Below are 20,419 nucleotides of genomic sequence, written 5' to 3'. Positions count from 1 at the left end.
CCTAAATTGTAGAATAATAACTTTTGGGGTACCAACTTCATAGTCTGAGGGGAAGGAAGGGGAACACGCTCCTCTTCTCTTTTAACACCCTTGAGGGAGTTGACAGAGCACCCGAGTGACCCTGTAGCATTCACCTAAGAGGTGAGGAGCACCCAGGTCCCAGTTCCACCTCTAAAGACAGGGACGCCCCTGTACAACCAGCAGCCCATGCCCACTTGGTCACTCTGGGCCCTCTCAGGTAAAGTCATCCCAGCGTGGGGCGCAGGGCCAAGGACAGCCAGCAAGGCCAGCTCAAAACCATGACAGTACAGCAGAGTCACAATGCTGTGACACTGTGCCCATGCTTCCGGCCCAATAGCAAAATTCACATGCACTCAAAGAGTGATTGGATGAACTACTGGAAGAAACACACAGTGATGGCTGTTAAACACATGGATACCAGCTCTGGATCCAGAAGTCCCTCAGCTGCAAATTTCTGAAAGCTTGTAGGATATGCTAAAAGGAACATCACTCCATGCTTGTTGTGATTTGATCTTCCCTGGGCATCTGCTTGGAAAGGGGCCAGACAGACTGCGGGCCAGACTTCACACGGCCACTCTGTTGGTCCTGCGGTCCCACCTGAATGAACTCTCAGCAGCTGAATCACTAACATGGATGCAGCCATGCATTCATTTTGTCTTTAGTTTATTCTTCTCTTTCCTCTGACCACCTTCTTACCTCTCCTCCAAAACCTCTTGTATTCTTCACCTGAAAGTGAGATGCACTAAAGCCACTGATGCATAATTCTAATTTCATGTTCAGTCTTTTGTATAGACTATTTCACTGCATTATTTTTACCTGATTAGTGATCATGTGGGATATAACCTCTCTTAATATCATGTGTAGTTTTCAAATAAATAGATTATTTGTTGCACATCAGAGAAACAGCAGTTCAAAGATAGTCATACCTTGCTCTAAATTATCTACTTCCACTAAGATTTTTATTATCTAAAGAAGAGGGAAAAAACGTACTTTGCATAAGTCAAATTTGGAAAGAGCTATGGCCAAGTCATAAATAGGCTTCATTGTTCTATACTTTGTTTCCACAGATTAGTGAATACAGAAAAGGACTAAAAGTCATAAACTACCTACTTTTCATGGGTCTAACTTTTCTTTAGCCATCTTGGCTTCTCACAGCTCCATAGTATTTATGAGACGCCTGTTCCATCCACATAGCCATGGTAATGCCATTTAACTGTACAGAAATGCTTGGAAAGCATATGGGATACCTTCATAGCTGCAACATAAAAAGTAAGAAAGTCTCTTGCTGCAATTAAGAATTAAACTTCATGCTTTGATTACAGGAAGATCCACAAAATTATCCTGCAGAGCAACTATAACATCCACCTGCTGAGTAGTTTAAAGAAATTCAGGTTCCTCAGTCTAGATACTGAGGATGAAAGTGCTCTGACTGACATGGGTAAGGCTGAGGCAGACGGCCCAGCCCAGAGGACAAATCCTGGGGAGAGGCCAGTGATGGGAGGTCTAGGACTGATGTTTGAGGGAGAGAGGAACAGGAAGAACACCACGATCCTGAGTGATGGAGGATGAACAGGAATAGTAACAGTGCATTGCATTTTGTATTGTTTACACATGGGTATCTACAATGACCAGTGGCCCAAGTTGTCCTGGGTTTTGTTTGTGAGAATGGGCAATAAGGGAGGAAGGCATAATAAAATTTCACAACAGCTGACTTCAGGTCTTCACTTTGATGGCTGAGCTGGCGAGTCTCCCTAGGCTCCCTACACAGTCAGCAAAAATAAGACTCCTGCAGATGGTGATTCAGAGTAGAAGGTTAAAGCAGGTGCTCTTTATCACCTGCAGGGGAGAGTTTCTCTCTCCATCAGCTGCAGGAGCTCCATCTATGCAGCTAAAGCTGCCTCCATTAGCTTCCTGAGCTCCCCTGCTGAGCATGCCTCTCTTTTCACGGATGGACATGCCTCCTCATTTCTTCCTTGCTCCAATCCAGTGGAGAAAATAAAATTCCTAAGGACAGTCTCTTCTCTCAAGCCATGGTCATATTTTATGTTCCATAGTTTTGTTCTTGCAATTGAATTTGACATTCAGAGCAGGACATGGGTTTGCCCTTGCAAAGGCTGAGAAAAGTCAGCGGGGCTCTGTAAGAAGTGCTGAAGATTTGACTAGGTGAATTCAGTTCCAGCGCAGTGGCTTTAATGTAAGCATACTACAGTGAGATGGTATCATAAACCACAGATAGGTGCAAGCGAGACAAAAAAAGATACCTAATGAGAACAGAGGAATGCTTAGAATGCAAACTTCATAATTATTAACTTATATGGATCAAGTTATACACCAGAGAGCACACAATAAGAGTTCTTGGATTCAGGGCACATATTTGAATATCCACACCTTGAAGGCATGGCATTTACTTTGCCTGAAAAAGGTTGAGAAGGTTGTTAAATTGGAAACATCTTAAAGGACTCAGATTCCAATCAAAATACCATATATTCACTAAAAATTGTGTTATCTAACTTGCAAATATTTGGAAACCTTTCTCAACTAGAAGCTTCATATTTACTGGGCACCTGCTAAATCACAAGATTGATCTTAAAAATCTGATAATCCACTGCATATCTATTATATGTTAAGTATAATCAAAAGAATATTCTTTTTTACTATTAGTTGGTCCATTGAAACAAAGTAATCAAACTATAAGTTTGCCTTGAAACCAGTACCATGTCAATGTTTGATAATGTTAATAAATCTAACCACCCACAGCATTATGTATAGCACTAAGTATGAAGTGACAAACAATCATTTATTTTTATTGCAACTATGTTTTGCATCCTCTGAGCACATAGGTACAGACAAGTTTTAGCTGACCTACAAACAAAAGCAGTTTCATAATTCCCACCAGAAAGTTACAGACTAAAGTTCTCATTTCATTGACATTAGGTTTAAAATGGCCTTGAATTGAATCTAATTTCAGATCACATGGCTATTTCTTCCTTCTGAAGTTTACATTAAAAATCCCACAATTCTTGATAAAAAAAGAAAATATATTAAAGTATTTTTCATATGCAACCTTTAGAATCAAACCTGTGAAAAGGAACAAAATCACTCTATGGGAGGAAGTTCATCAGAGGACATACATCGAAGCAGCTTTCATTCTTCAAAACAGCAAAATGCCATGGTTTTCTACTATCTTTTAAAATAAAATTGAGAGTCATTATTGATTAGAAACACGGGTTATATTGTATTTGGGTGAGTTTTTCATTGATACTATACGTATTTAGTTGTTCATTCAGATTATGCATTCAGTGTCACCATTGTAAATTAATAATTTAAATGGTATTTTTTCTGTCTTTAACATTATTATTCATGAGTAAATTTTGAAGAATATCTTCTAGATAGTCTGTGTACAGATGTCTATGTATTATCTGTATGATCAAGCAGTGAGCACTTTCTTATATCAAGTCTGAAAGATTTTAAAAGCAAAAGAGTAAAACCAACAAGCTTTGTTAAACCTTAGAAATCCTTCATCTTTTATTTATTTGTACACATGCCAACTTTATGTTTCCTCAAATCATGTTGAGATGGATGAGTGTACTGGCTCATACTTTTTTTAAAGAAGGAGACTTCTGCTTCAGATGTTATATTTCTATTTAAACTGCCTCATTCCTTCTTTCTGCTCCCCACATTATTTTGTGTGTGTGTGAGTTTTGCCTTCACAATTGAACTAAGCTGGTTTAAAGTTAATATATTTTATTGATCTGCAAAGCACGTTCAGTTAGGAGCAGTGCAGTTATACTGTTATTTCTGAGGGCATGTGGCATTTCCAGGATGCACTTCCTGTTAGAATTTGTATGTTATCCTTTCCATAAACAGCTGCTTTGTAAAGATACTGACTGCAAAAGCCTAAGGGAACCTCATCCTTGCATATTCATATAGCTCCGAAATAAACTCATTTCTTTTAGAGTAAGTTTTAGAGTAAGTCCATTTAGGCACAAAAGAGTATGTAGCAGCAGGAAGGTCTTGCTGCAAGAGTAAAGCCATGACAATCAGTGTTAGAGAGTAACGAAAAAGTAAAGGCACATTTTATATATTCTGTATTGCATCTGTGTTTAATATACAGAGATGAGGGTAAGGGACAGGCAACCTTTAGGTGAATGGTATGGGTTACAAGAGCTTATAGACATCTGCATAGGTCCAAAAATTCCAGAGCCAGATCTTCCCTCACCTACTGGAAATGTAGCATGCCTGCCCATTGCCCTTGACTGTACCTTTCTAGGGTGAGCTCTTGCATCTTCTCTTTACACAAATATGAGTTAAATTTATATTTTGCTCCCACCAAAGGTTTTTATCATGCACCACAAACTTTATTTCTGAACATTTGGAAAAAGTTATTCTAAATAAATAGAAAACTCCCTCAAATATTCTTCTGTCAACATTGTTTTAGCAACATTTAACTGAGTTTAGATTTGGCATGACTTTTCTAGTTGTATCTAAAAGATTTAAAAGGTTTTGTACTATTAGAGATAAGCATAGGAATATTACATATTATTGCAAAGAGTGACAAATGATTGGTGCTATGCCTTTATTCCTGACCACTACTCAATTACTCTCTGTAAAACTGCTAGCAGTCTGAGTAGACTCTGCTTGAAAATATCACTTCTAAGTAGAAAATTGTTCAAAAACAGTCATGTAAGTCCCTCCCTATCTATATAAATATAGATAATCCCTTTTTGATTATATGTACTATTGTCAAAGTGCTAGGCTACCCTCAAATGCAAGCTAATTTCATCCCCTTCCAAATATAAAAGATTAAATACAGTGACTACACTCTAATGTATTTTTGCATAAAAAATACAGAGAAGGACAAAAATATTTTATGGAAATTCAAGACAAATTACATTATCTTATTTTATTACAGATTAAGGCATCTTGGATGGACTAAAATGATACATGAGATGGACTGGAAAAGGTACATGAGTCATCTGTGAAGAATATGGGAACTACTTTCTTGTTTCATTCAAATGCCAACTGGTGATTTTCAAAGAGATTGTTTCAAAGCATCTCTCTCATTGTATTAGCAGTGATGCAAAATGTAGGTAAAATTGTGTTATGGAACTAGACCTGATGGTGTACATCTCTATCTGCTCCAATCCTATTCGTATGAGATTGTCATGAACCTTTTGTAATAAACTCCAGCCATTCAAAACAAAGAGAAAAAAAATACTAAGGTAATGTCAATAATGTTTTTTTTAAATTTAGGGAAAACTGGTTTTATTTTTACAGTTAGATTAAATAGATTAGTAAATGATTTATAGCAGTTTCTTTAAATAGATACTCAGTAATTTTTTAATGCTAAGATTGCTATTCCTCCCACATGGGGAAAAAAACCCCACTGCAAATCATTAAAAGTGCTATACAGACCAGAGAAATTCTCACCACAGGGCTTTGTTCTTTTCTTTATGTTATAAATAGTATCTTCTAAATAGTAAATGAAATGGACATAAAAACCCAGATAGCAGAAAGAAAACAAAATATATTTAAGATGCATTTAATGTTTAAAGTAATTGATATAAAAAGTGCTCACTGCTTGCTCATACAAGTAATACATAGACATCTGTACACAGAAGATCTAGAAGATATTCTTCAAAATTTACTCATGAATAATAATGTTAAATAAGATGCTGTACTTTTCAGGTAATATAAAAATTGTGGAATATTACTGTATTTCTCCTATAGAAAATCCTTTTCATCATTTCTATTAAATTATATTATTTTCTGAAAGTTTTATACCTCTATTTGAATTACTTCAGGGTGAGGCTGCTCAAATGAGTGTATGTGCAGAAAAGAGGAAGAGCACGAAAGGGGAGGGAAGGGAGCAATGTTAAAGAAAATTATCCTACTCTTTTAAAACAGGCAAAATACATGCAGCCTAAATCCAAATGAGTTGTGTACATCCCTGGCTTATAGGTATAAGTATGAGCAAAACCAGTTCAGAGATTAAAGAAAATCAGTAGATTAAAACAAATGAAAGAAAACAATGATGCCATATATTTCCTGCTTTTCTCATGTTTTGGTAACCAGAACTGGATGCAAATCAAGACTTCCCAATCTAAAGGAAATTCTCCTTGTTTAGCTTTTAGCTTCATTCTGAATTAAAGTGAAAATATGAAATATTAAAATTTCCATGGAAGGAGACGTTCAGAAATAACCAGATTTAAAAACATTTGTATGATACCTTCTTGCCTCTCTCTGGGATTTTGGGAATCCAGATTACAGATCCTGTAAACTACTGACGTAGGTCTGGTGGACACAGGTCAATGCAAACAAAAATATCTCAAGTGTCTGATGTATGAAAGTGCCTCGGTTCAGAATTATATGACCCAGAACAAAGTATCTTGCTTTGATTTTTTCTAACGTGAAATGTAAGCATTCTAAACGCGCAATTACAGGTGGCCAATTTTTATGTCTAATTGCATATCAATAGAGACTTCTCTCCAGATGTACTTTAGACATTAGGATGAGTCAGGTGCTGAATAGCCATGTGTAGAAAGTTCAAATTTGATATGGCAAAACCCCTCAGTTAAAAGCAGTAAAATCAGTGTTTTTGAGAAAACCTGATTGTGATATGGCTGATAATGACCCCTTGGCAATAATAAGCAGCTTGTGCAAAGCCAATTATCTTTATACAGTCTTAAAGAATACAGATCAAGAATTAGACTGTGCATATTAATACAAGTTTGCAATGAAAAAGAGAAAGATTTGCTGAAGAACAGCTGTATATGAATGGTATTCATCTGAATGTATCTACATCTGGATTTATTCTGGGAAACCTGCTCTGGCACAAATATTCCAAGGGTTCAGTTTTTGGATATTCCAATCACAGGAGAAAAGACCACCCATGGAGAGCTACTTCAGAATAATTGTTCTACATTGATATGCCAGTTCAACCTGGAATACCACCACATGCAGATAAACACTCACTGTTAAATTTATAGCGACAGAGCAAAGCAGACTGATCCAGTTCCCCCAGAACAAAGCAGACACTCTCTTCTACAACAGAGAAGCTGCATTTGGCCATGAGGTGCTTATAACTCCTCCTGAATATTCATTATAAGGCAAATGAGGGATACAAGGTTCTAAAATATGACAGGTCCAACTGATGTTTCTGCTTTAGTTCACATTTTGTATTAAAGAAATGGCTTAAGGCATGCTTTATGATGTCTGGTATTTTTCCCTAGAATGTCTATCACACACATTAGACTTAACCATATTATGTGCAGTTTCTTGTATTTTTTCAAGTTTAAGGGTCACATAAAATATTTTGTAATTTACAGTTACCAGAAATCCCTTCACAATATACTGCAGTATAAGCATTTATGAGTTGGGTTGATTCTTGAGGGGGAAACATGGAAATTAAATTTTGATGATAAATGGGCAAGTCACTCCTTGCATCCACATCTTCATAATTTCCTACTAGCTCTTACGATAACGAAGAAAAAGTGTGGAAATAAGTATCTATAAGGTACATCAATTTAGTTTTGCATGCTTCCTCTAACTGTTTCATTATTCTTACCCCATATAAGGAAGAACAGTTTTCTATCTGAAAGAAACAGAAGTATGCAAGGCAGCCAACTAATTCATTACAGAAGTCATCCTCTTTAGCACTTATTATCATATCAGTAACGCAGTGATAGAATCAACACTTACAAACACGAGTGTCCTAATTTAGATCCCTTCTCTGTAGCACTGAGCACTAATATCTACTGAAATAATTATCACCATCAGTATTAAATAATTATATCAATACTACAACATTGAGTTTAAAGTATATTAGTGAGAATAAAGTAAGGTAGCAGGGCTTATGACAATAGTTCAGTTCATAATGCTAAACAATTTCCAAAGTTGGTGGAGTTGTGGGATTACAACTGGGAATACCTTCTTTGAAGGACTATTTTCACTTTTGTCTCAGTTGTAACCCAAATACTCATGGATAACGTGAATACTTTCACTAATGTTAAACTTTTAGGAAGTTTTAAACCTCCCTGTAAATGATTTTGCACCTTTATTTTTCAACTTTGAAGGTATTATGTCTCAATTACCTCATGGTATTAACACAATGAGCTCAAAATCATAACCCGAGAACCCATCAATGGTAGTAAGTCCTGAAGATGAATGCATTTGTCATTGTTTTAGGTTAGGGAACCAGTGAGGCCTGATTTTCACAGAATCTAAACCAGTTTCTGCTATATTTCAGATTTTTAGAAAGAAGAAGAAAAACACTGCTCTGCACCAGTGTTTCATGGCTTGAAAAAGACAAATAATACAATCTCAAACAGAAAACATAAAAGAAACAGTGAGAAAATAGTACAGAACAAATGAATACAATTTTTAGGAAAAGAAACAGCACACATGATGGAAGTAACTTTTAAAGTATACTGTAGAGACGCTGGGTTTGATCACAGGAACTTCCTTATTATTTGCAATCAGTATCCTCTTGGCAGAAATCAATACACAGAAAAAAATACAAATAAAGAAATATTTTCAATAAATATGAGGCACAGGAAATCTAATAACTGTTTTTATGTAAGCACATCAGAAATCTACTGTCAAAAATACACAGTCCAAAAGTACGGGAGACATCAGCAAAATTATATAGAATATTACACCAAAGGCAAGAAGGTAGGAAGGAAAAGTTATTATTACTTCCCTTTCTAGCCCTGCAAAAGCGGATGACCTGCTAACCTGTCAGAGAACAGAAAAAAGCATAAGCCAAAACCTCTGTGGTCTTCCTAAAGCCTCAGCAATTGCTGTAAAAATGAGAACTTGATTTGTTTTCCTCTTCATTGATCACAACACACTGAGTTAAATCAACAGTGTCCTCAGCTACCCTATTTCCCTGGTCCTAGCTAGCTTGGCACGAAACTTTGGTATTGCAGTTAACATATGTCCTCAGTCTGCATTAAACATACCTTGTCATTTAGCAGTGCACATCTACAAAATTTTCCTCTGCAGTTTCTTATAGTGTTAAATCACATGAACTAATATAGACTCCTGAGCTAATATATTTTTAGGCCTAACATTTGATCCCAACCCACTGAAACAGGTCATTACTTCATCATCATGATGCAGGGGGAAATGGACTGTCCTCAGTGACCAGGTCAGTGCTGTGTGAAAGAGAGAGCAGTAACTGAATTCTGATCAGCTGCACATACTAGAAGGGATATTAGTATTTGCTGTAGATTCCCAAAATATGGGTACCTTAGTCCTAAGAATGTCAGTTACATATTGTCGTCATTGGTATTACCACATTTCCAAATTGTGTTGTAAATAGAGCTGGGCAATTCCCCTTATTTTGATCAGAGTCCATGTCTGATAGGTAATACCAATCTTTTATCTGTACCTAGAAGCATTGCTATAACTAAGTAGACATACATAAATATAAATATATGAGCATAAAATATGTTAGAGTAGTACTATACCTCATTAGATCCTCAGTGCCTCTAGTAATCAGATGACTCCCCTATGTTCCATATTTTCTAAGCACCCAAGTTAAGATTGTGGGATTTGATTTACATAAGCATTTATTGCTCAGCACTGCAAATGAAGTCAGAGGAATCGAATGCTTTAAACATGGCTCTACAATATCTTGCCATATAATAAAAAGGTACTCAAAAACATTTGTGAAGCTCTAAATGATGATTATCACATAATGATCAAATGCAGAAAAATCTCATGAGAAAATTAGCTGCCCTAATGGCCAACTATAGGGAAGAAGGTGCTAAACCAATGCATTATCAAAAAGGAGAAAAAACAATGCTGAATAACACATCAAATACTATAATGCATTCCTTGAGCTCCATTGAGTAAAGCAGAGATCTTATTGAAAAAAACATGTGATTGTGTAACTGAAAATGGTGTTCATTACTAAGAAATGTTGAGAATTAAAATTAAAGTTCTGTGTGTTATTACTAAATAGTTTTTGTGCATATTATATATATGTTAGCATAGTTCTTAGAGCATTACAAATCCTCACCATCTGCTGTATGTCTGACTTTCCCTATCAAGTATTCATTTAAGTAATTCATTTTATAGAGGGACTTTCAGACTTAACAGCAGAAATTCCCAAATTCTTTTCCTAGCAATGCTGATACTGTCAGAGATGAAGATCTGAAGTCTAACGTCTGAATTCCTTTCCCCCTGAGGAAATGATATGACACAAAGGGGAGTTAATACAATGCAAAATCCCACTTCACCAAATCCAAACCCTAAAAACCCCCAAGAGTTGCAAACAATCCAACTGCAAGGACAGTAAGGAAAAGCCAAAACAAAGAAACCAGAGTACCTGAAGGGTTCTTGCTGAGCAAACATCGGCTGACTGCCATGAGAAATGCCAGCAAAGCAAGCCCTTTCCAAAAGCTTTACAATCCCTTTCGGCTTTTAAAAAACTCACCCTTCAAGTTAAATTATATACTTCTCTGCTAGATCTTTATCTCACCAAGGTCTTTGCCATAGGTGATTTGAAAAGCCAGAGCAAACTTCTAATACAACAAAAACTAATCATCTACTGCAAGGGATGCTTTATTGCAGGCAGTCATGCTTAGATGGCCACATGGCATCAGTGGCAAAAATGTCATCTGTCATCTCTACTTGCCTAGAAACTCTGTCCCATATAAGACCTGGCTATAACTGTTCATCAGTTGGGACTTACACACTGTGTTTTTGTAATTCACTGCAGCTGAAACCAAATGCAAAATGCAGAATCTTGGTTTGCACAGGCTGACTATAGGAGAGGATCACTGTGCTTTTCTGTTCTTGTGCCTCCCCTGGTTTCAGCTGCAAGTTTTACTCTCAATTTTCTGAAGAACTGTTAGCTCAGACTCTAAGGTATGATAAAGATGTTTGGTCTGTGAGTCATTATGGAAGTACACTAGACTGAAGCAATGCAGATCAGAAAGCTGAGGATAAATCACACAAGGAGCTGCGGATAATAGGGTTTCTGAGCCAAGGAGAAATTAGGCAGCATCATTAGGAAAGTCTGTGAAACTTCTTCAGAAAAGACCTTTTTTAGGAAAGAAACTCACAATCCTAGTGTTAAAAAAAAACTAGTAACAGCATCAGAGAGCCATATACCCTCACAGAAGTAATTGTTATTTTGTCTGTAATGGATTGGTTGGAACATGACTTAAAGTGAGTGGAAAAAAACAGCTGCTGCTTACTTTTATATTGTATTTACTGGTTTCCTTAATTTTAAAGAGAAGTGCATTGATATTCTGAAAGAGCACAAGATCTTGCCTGTCAATAGTAACTCAGCTTTAATAAAGTCAGTGCAATCAAATGGCAGTAAAGATATAGAAGAGGGCAAGTAGGATCACATTTAGAAAAATTAAAGGAAGATGCCAGCTCTGGCTTTCATTTCATACCAACATGAAGGTCATTGTCAGGAACGGCCCAAGAAGGCCAATCTGAGAGTACAGATACAATATGGGTTCATTATTATTATTATTGAAGATAATATCCTAATGTGATCTGAACATTTTTGTTGAACTACTTAGGCTGTAGGTTGGCGCAGTATTAACCAGCGGTGATCTTATTCCCTTTTACAGAGAAGGCTTTCCATTTCATTTCATAGTCTACTTCATGATCCACTACGACATTTTTACCATCCTTTCAAAGACGAAAATCTTTGTTTTGCTTTAATTGCATTCAGTCGCATTATTCAGAGAGGCAGTAAGCAAAATGCAGCTTGGTGTCATTATCCTATTCCTTTGTGACATTAAATTTAACCTATGTCATTTTTCTTAACAGTACTTATAAAGTAAAACCATGCGCATGCCTGTGGAATTTGAATACTTTCACGTATCAGCTTGTACAGAAGAAACAGCTTTCAGGAGAAGGCTTTTAAGAAGAAGTTCTTGCACTCTGCAGCCTGAAGCAACTAATGTGCAAGACAGAAGGGAACTATGGGCTGGAAGAGTACGCTGGGCTGTGTCAATCGACGAGACAGGATGTCATCCTCATGGTATCCTTACTTCCTTTAGCACCAGCTTATCTGCAAATGCTCTGGCTTGCAACTGACTTGCATATTGGAAAACTAGCTTTTTCTGGCTGAGCACACATTGGCTTGAATAAGTCTTCAAGCCAACGATCACAATGAATAAGTGTTAAAATTTTACTTCAAAGCAAAATTGGTGTATTAGCCTGAGGTTAGCCCTTGTAACAATGTCTTTTTGAGGAATGTACATTGGAACCACAGTCTGAAACCCAGGAAATGCTCACACAAACCCTCCCCTACTCAAAGAAAGACTGAAATTCAGAGAGGGGCAATTTTACGTTTCTTAAAGCAGTTGTATTTCAGAATTATTTGACTCAGAAATTTGAGAACTCCAAACATATGTATGTGCAAGGAGTTATCTTTACCTACTAATCTACTAAAATCTCTGACTAAAATCTGAGTAGAAGGGAGTACTTTGACAGAAAAGTGCATCAGCTGGGGCTAGGGAAAGATCTCCTCTTCCTGACAATATTGGACTTTTGCTGTGGCCATCGCTACCAGTTCACAGACAAAGAACTTAAGGGCAGAAGAAATGATGAGATTCTTATGTGACGTTCTGTCTCAACAGCATTTGAGACCAAACCCCAGTATTAGGTGCAGTCATTTCAGTAACAAAATTTTTAAAATTCAGAGTAGATTAAATTGTTTTATGCTACAGTATACCAGGGGAGTAAGGTACTCTTCATCCCAAAGCTCTTGTAGTATCAGGAACGTGAAGCTCTTCCAAATTCCAAAGTCAGCAGTCAGTTAGACTCTGAATACACCAGCAAAGCATATAACCATCATCACCATCATTATCATCATCCTTCTGTTCTATCATTTCAGTGGACTGATATTCCATGACAGTTTCTCTGTCTGTATTCAGTGCTAAGGAATTCACTTCCAGAGCCTGGAAAGCAATCAGGAAATGCTTCGTAACATCATGACGGGGTCAGAAGAAAGGTCTAGTTGTTTTCCCCAAGAGTGGCCTTAGATATGCTCCTGATTCCAGGCTGGCAGTCCACAACTCTTTCTCTTGCCATAAGTCTAAAAGACTGCCTATGCTGTGAACATACTCTTGCTCAATTTTCCCATCTCCCCACAATGTTCATTCAATAGCAAAAGATTCAGTTGCCAGAAAAAAAAAAAAAGGTGTGACTTTCAAAAAGGATCTTTCCAAGAGTATGTGGCCACTAAGGAGAGAGTATTGTTTCCATAAAAAAACCCTGAGTGTGGGCAGGCAGAAAGAAGGGTCTCTCTGAGCATGTGCACAGTGTCCACAGCCGTCGTAGATTAAATGTAGCTCTTCTTATGGAAGAATTTAATATCTCAGTGTTCTTTGTAAGTTAAATACTTCAATTAAGTGTAATCCAAGGCTTCCTTTCACTTGCTAGCATGGTTTTCATTCAGATTGTTAACAAGCTGGTAGAAAATGTACCCTTTGTAAATGTGAATGGAAGATGTTACAAAGCAGAACCCACAATGCAGCAGAATGCAAAGATGTGCCAGTCAGCATCCTGGTGACCTACTTTTATTTCAGCAATACCATTTTTGAAGATATGTCACCAATTTTTTTAGGAAAGCTGCACAATGAGGTGTCAGCAAACATGCTGCTTATCATTAAAGATGTTGCTTGATGACTGCAAATACTTGTCTGTATGACTGACAATCTTAGTCAACGAGCTCCCACAGTAATGTGCAGTATCACGTTCCTAAAGGAACAAGTACTGTTATGTTTCTACAATAGAAATACGTGGGACTGAGCAAGATGCCCATCTACAGTAAAGGTGCTGTTCTATGGTTTCTAAAATTGTAAAAACTGGAGAGACACATGTTTTCAGATGGCCAATGAGAGAGTTACTTGGGGCCTTCTCTTTTTGGTATAGGCACATTTCAACAACTTTTTCAGTGTATTTCCTATGAAAATGTTCTATGTATTACCTCATTATCTGACTTGATAAAAACTACTTAATTTTTCACAGCCATTGATCATTAAGGCATATGTCAAGCAAGCAGAACATCATTACCCTTCCTTACAAATAAGGCACAGCCACATTCCATCCTTGAACAGTATGTTCACACACACAAAAGTATCATAGAAGTAAATCTATTTCTCTTATTTTACTTAGAAAAAACTCATGTTGACTGTTAAGTTGGGAACAACTTGGTAAAGGGATCATGAGATGACCTAGAAGTTATTTACAAAGCAAACTAAGGACAACATTAAATGAAACAAACACCAATAATATACTTTCAGAAGCATTCTGAAACTACAGCCTAAATTGAAAGCACTGGAGAACTGAGTATTTCAAAATTTCTTTTGCTGGCTTTTTTGAGGGAATGAGGGTTAATAAATTAAAATGACCTTGAAACTGAAAGTATTTGCTGGCTCATTTACTGACAATGAGTCAATATCATTTTATCAGTGATGAGGGCTACAAAACAAACTTCAGTTCATTAACAAACCAGCCAACAAAACATAAAAATAACCTTGAATAAATTACAGGGCAGTTTATTACTAGGTATGTATTATTACACTTAAGTCTGAAGCTAACTGTTTAGAAAAATAATGTTTAGAAAGCACAATGAAAAATGAACAATACTTACAACCATACCGTTTAGGGACACCCAGCAATCTGGTGGGAAATCCTGCAGTAATGGTACTAAAAACTGCAGACAACCATCCCAGTGGCACAGCAGCAGCATCATTCCAATTAGATTAAAGATTCTCACCACAGCACTGGCCAGATCATACGTCATGTGGAAAATCTGTGGGCAAAAATTACATGTGATGCACGTGATGCAAATCAGAAATGCAAATCATTTAATCTCATCGGGCAGGTTAAAGGCAAAGAAGTATGATCCTGAACTTCTGAAAATGCTGAGATTTCTCAGCAAGGACCATTAATTTGGGCACATTAATTTGCGCAGAGAGCTGTGCTGACACATCTGACTCTTGGCTGCACACCAGTGTTATATAAGCTGCTGAAAAAGGCATATTTTGCATAAGAAGTCACCAACTAAAGTGTTTTCTTACAGCCTACAACTCCTTTCAATTGAAGCAAGTCTCACAAATTAAAAAAGCTTGGTAAAGGTCATGAGACCGTTACTTGTCTGTGAACTTGGTGTCTAAATACTCACAAAGTTGTGGGAGATACAAATTTAATGACCCATTCAGAAAAGATTCACCTTCGCATTTCTTACCTTCTTAAAAGCACCAAAATCTGAGTGAAGAAACAATATAAGTAGTTTTACATGGTTTTGGACTTCTATTTCTATACTATTAATCCAATTTGCACATACTAGTTCACCAAACAAAACGACAAAAAGGTAGTTCATCGCTCTTAATCATTAGCACTTTTCCTAAAATACTGAGAATCCTGTGGCTACTACATCTGCAGTAGATAAGTTTATATCAAACTAATATAATAATTTGGATTTCAATATATTCCTCCGTTCTTAGACAAAAAATGTTTGCATCTGAAAAGTGTCTTACAGCAAATCACACATACTCTTAAAAACAACATAGACATTTTCAGGTTTGTCATGGGCAAATTTGCTGGACAGAATTAGCATGAACAGTAGCAGTCAGCTGCCAAACAGTATGGAGAAAAACACTGTATTTAGTACTTTTCTGCTATATTGGTTTTAAAGCACCTCCAAACTACAAATACAGGCATATTCTTTACTTATTACACAATTCAGTCAACTCGAGATAAATATGTTACATTATAATAAGCATAATTATCACTATGCAGGACTTCCATTTAGAAGATGAAGAATGTCCAGTTGGTATTTCATGGAATTTTAAGTAGAAAATATTATGTAGTTGTACAGATAGACATAGAAATCAGAGGCTTTAGTGCTGAAAACATCAGATTGCTAGAGGTATACAGGCATATTGGCACATGACATTTTGCATTTGTAATTCACATATAAAAGAGGGACTGTTTGTATCCTAACTTTTACATATCTAAACTAAAAGCAGAGATTAAGTACCCACACTGTAAATGAGTGCAAGTGCAAATATGAAGAGCGCGTTATGGTGCCTTTCAACATCGCTTTCTGTTAGTAGGAGTTTGTCCTTGTTTGAAAATGATGGTGTACATTTTGAGTCCCAAAATGCAAAACCTGCATAGTAGAAACATACCTCAGACATTAATTTTATGTGCAAAACATTTTTTCAATCTAGGGCATTTTAAGAGAATATATTCCAAATCCCAGTTTCATAGACATTGGAAACAGATGCTTGTCACTTTATTCAAAATGTCATGTCTTATCCAAATATCATCTAGCTCCTGTCAAAATTGAGATGACACCAATATTTAGGAGATACTGTAAATGGAAATAAACAGAAAAGTGTCACCATTACACATTTGTCTTGTTAAGAAATGTGTTTACATTACAGCTATTTCAATAGCTACAGTTTCAGCAGCATGATATGAACTGAGAGAATAGATGTGTGAAGTGACATAATTTTATTTTAAAGAACTGGAAAAAATAGCAAGGATTACTACTGTTTTGGAATACTAACACTCATTCAGGTTACACTTTATCCACATGGTTATTACACTACAACTGCAAAGTGAAGACGAATCCCTGATTACGTGAAAAGTTGCAGAAGTTTTGTCAGAGAAAGCAGGATTTCCCCTAGAATATTTGTCTGAAAAAGTGCAAAACATCAGACAGAAACAATACATATTTTACACAGAGATCACAACTTCCCCAGGAATTTTCTATTGCTCCAGAAAAGCAAGTTATCACACCTCTACACTATGGCTGGACAAAAATCAAAGTTCCCACCCACACTGTTTTCATACTGCCTCAAGCTTCCCATTAGGCTTTACTGTAAGAAAGAGACACGATTTTCAGAATAATCCACTGTATTGGATACTCGTGTTTTTTTAAAAAATGGGTCACAAATATGACAATCAGAGCCAAACTGAGCACAAATATCTTCATTTCTACACTTAGAACTTTTCTGAAAACATGCACCTAGGTGTTTGTGGTAAACAGGAGAAGATCTGGTTCTCCAAAACTCTCCAGAGTCCAAAAAACAGCACTTGCATATACCCAAGCCTCCTGAATCCTTACCTGCCTCTGCAACTATGGGCTTAGGCACCATGACAGATTATGCATGTATCCTGTGATCATAGCTGCATAAAAATGATAATTCTATGGCTCTTTGAGACTCCATGAGACTGTGTGACAGCTCAGTAAGGCTTCCCAAAGGAGCCAGTAGAACCAGGACACAGAAAGAGATATTACAAAGGGAGAGTAAAGTTCAAACTAAACAGCTGGAGCAGTGAATTCAAACTAGAAGGCCTTGCTGAACCAAAGAGGTCTGCCATTGGGTTTGGGCTCTGCAAGGACTATTCTATCTTGACACAGTGGTATGACTGTGTAACTATTGTTTTTCTTCAAAGCCTCTTCATTAGTAGTGTGCCTCTGCAGAAATGGTCACGTACAACAAGAACAATAACGTTGAAAATTTTATGTGAAACCAAATCCAGCAAAGGAAATGACTGTAACTGTCTTTATACGACACTGCAACCTTCCATCATTTCTGAAACCTTTCACTCCAGAAATAGCTCCTGTGCAGCTTAGCATTCAGGGTCAGTATTATTAAAAATGCATGAACATATTCTGCATTTTATCTGGATTGCTTAACATGGTAACATTGTATCAGCTTTTCAATCATACTATGCTTCCATCGCTCATCTTTCGCTTATGTAGTCTAATATTTGTGTAGCCTATTCTAATAACTGTGATAACTCTGTATTAAAGAAAATAACTTCATAAGAAAAATCTTAAGCAAATGGTGAAAAAACTTTTTAAACACCTCTGCATATTCACTCTCCAGCAAATAAAAGCTGAAGTTTTTTCTCCTAAAAGGAACTTATCATGGAAATGTGTGCTTGATTGGAAAAAAACATTTAAATACTCAAAGCATACAATTGTAAGTGAACAACAATATTTGTTCATGGTACTGTATTGACATGTTCACATTTGGAAGAGGAGGCTGTTGTTTTTTTAAAACTAATAGCCAAACTACCCTGTGGACTGAAGTCATATATTGCATGTTTAATATTTTATGTTCTTCCATTCAGGAACTGATTGTGATACATTGAAACAAGAGCAGTAAGAGAAGTCATATTTTTATAGCTTTTTTTTTTTTTTTGTAATCACAAAGTACAGGTCCTGTATTAATGAACTAAACCTCATTAAACTCCAGGAGACATGTGAAGTGTAGTTTGTTAAGAGAGGAACTGGAGGACAGAAAGCTAATGCCACTCATTTCAGCAGATGGTGGCTTGCCCGTCAGCCAGTCCTCCAGTGGGATGGGAAGAAATATAGGAAGACCACAAATAGATTTACCTTGATTTTGCAGTACAGATGTGTGGTCAAATCTCTCTGTGTGAATGGATGTCTTATCAAGATAATATTTATAACAAAAATAATTAAAACACTCGCACGCAACTAAAGTTAGGCTCCTAAACACGTTACTCAGGTAGTTAAATACAAATAGCCTGGTTATCATTAAACACTTACCATCCACAAATGCCATGCAAATAAGCAGGAATTGTAGCTGTAAAACACATTTGAAAATCTGGCCACTTTATTTAGACTTCTAATTTCATACCTAAATATTCAGCTGAACCAGCAAGAGGTGCAAATTTTGGACAACACATTTCAAAAAAATTACTAGAGTGACATGAGCTAACTGCAACTGAGAAAAAATTAAAATTCCCTTGAGAACTAACTCTTTCCACATTATTATTTCATGTAAGAGGAAAGATTTAATAGATATCTCTCCTATTTGCTTACTACTCACTTTCATTTCAATTACGCATGATACTTTTTATTATTATCATCTTTGTTTGGGTGGGTTTGCCTATAATACTGTCATTTTTCATAGTTTCCATATATTTCAAAGTTATGTTTAATAGCAAATTTAGTTTATGAACTCACTTCTGAGAACTCATAATTTCTTTCTATATTATTTTCATAACCTTTTCTCAATACCCTGGAAACCTTAAATTTTTGCCTAAAAAGCTGACAATGCCCCTGACAATGGCTGAAATGTAACCACAGATTAACAGCTTCTAGTATTTTGGCAAAATATTGCTCACAGAGAATAAGAAGTTGCTGAAGAAGTCAGAGTTCACATGTTTTATCTCAGTTTTCACTCACACTTTATTAATGACTTTTTTTATTCCCACATGTGAAGCAGGAAGCAGACTATTCCTTCCATACATTTATAATGGAGTGTATACTTTAAATTGGTCCTGCTAACTCTGATTTCTGAGCCTGAGACAGAACAACTGTTCCAGTCTTACCAACCCACTTGCTTAATAGTATTTGAGGGCTGTCATATTAAGTTAATAGTGCACATAATAGTTTAACTAAACGAACACAAAATCTGTGAAACTGCTGTCGTGGAATGCATAGGTCACCTCTTCTGCCTTCTGGTAAGTAAGTGGCATGTAATATTTGTTCAGTTGTGACTTTTAGTTCAGTTTGATTTTTAGGTTCAGTTTATATAAAAACGGATTTATATGAATTATCAGAATTTTATCCTGATTTAAAAAAAAAAAAAAAAAAAAAAAAGGAAAAGTAAGTCTTAGGACTTCCTAGAAAATTTATTCAAATCTCACATCACTGAGTTCATCCAGACACCTCTTCTCTTCCACCCCTCAGAAGTACTAAAGGTGCTCAGTATCACAAAACTAGCTTGGGTTTAATCTTCAAATTAGGATTTGCATCATGCCTCAGGCAATACAAAATGACACTCATCCTAAGTGAGCTGTGTGGAGTCTGGAATATGAAATAGACACAGTGGGGAGACAGAAAGAGCTGCACACGTGCATGGAGGCTCTGGAAAGCAAGCTGAAAGCCATACCAAGGGCAACACTGGAACTTCAGACTAGACTGCAGGGTAAAATAACAGCTATAAAAATGACAAGAGGTTTTTGGTTCAATCTCTGGGTCAGTCCAGAATTATTAGGTTTATCCCTCAGAGCACCAATGAGACAGAGATTATAAACCATAGGATCCAAATTTTCCTACCTGAGCTAAATGTTCACTTTTAAGATAGTGGTTGTAACAAAACTCCTCAGGAAATAAAATAATATAAAAGGAGGAAGAGAGCACAATGCCTCTTTTTGAGCATCCATCTCTAATCTACTTGAAACAATGAAAGGCAATCACGGCTTTTTGTTTAGCCATTTCATATCCTACAAATCAATTTCAAAAGACATTCTTTGTAAATATCATTTGAGATATTATGGGTCTGATCCAACTCCTACCAAAGCCAATTTCTTTGGGAGTTGCAGGTTACTACACTCTACACTGGAAATACACCTGCACAAC

The 20,419-nt window shown here is 36.5% G+C and overlaps 1 protein-coding gene across 1 annotated transcript in view; it reads right to left on the bottom strand.

Annotated features, from left to right (window-relative positions):
* HCN1 (hyperpolarization activated cyclic nucleotide gated potassium channel 1) overlaps positions 1 to 20,419 on the bottom strand; it is a 202,643-nt gene that overhangs the window by 79,734 nt on the left and 102,490 nt on the right. The window contains exon 3 of the mRNA XM_050913365.1: positions 14,654 to 14,815. Coding sequence (XP_050769322.1) covers positions 14,654 to 14,815 — 162 coding nt within the window. The remainder of the gene's footprint in view (positions 1 to 14,653; positions 14,816 to 20,419) is intronic.

This window comes from Gymnogyps californianus, chromosome Z (assembly GCF_018139145.2).
Source record: "Gymnogyps californianus isolate 813 chromosome Z, ASM1813914v2, whole genome shotgun sequence".
NCBI classification, from domain to species: Eukaryota; Metazoa; Chordata; class Aves; order Accipitriformes; family Cathartidae; genus Gymnogyps; species Gymnogyps californianus.
The sequence above is the reverse complement of the archived record's forward strand: the minus strand, read 5'-3'. Positions and strand labels throughout refer to the sequence as shown.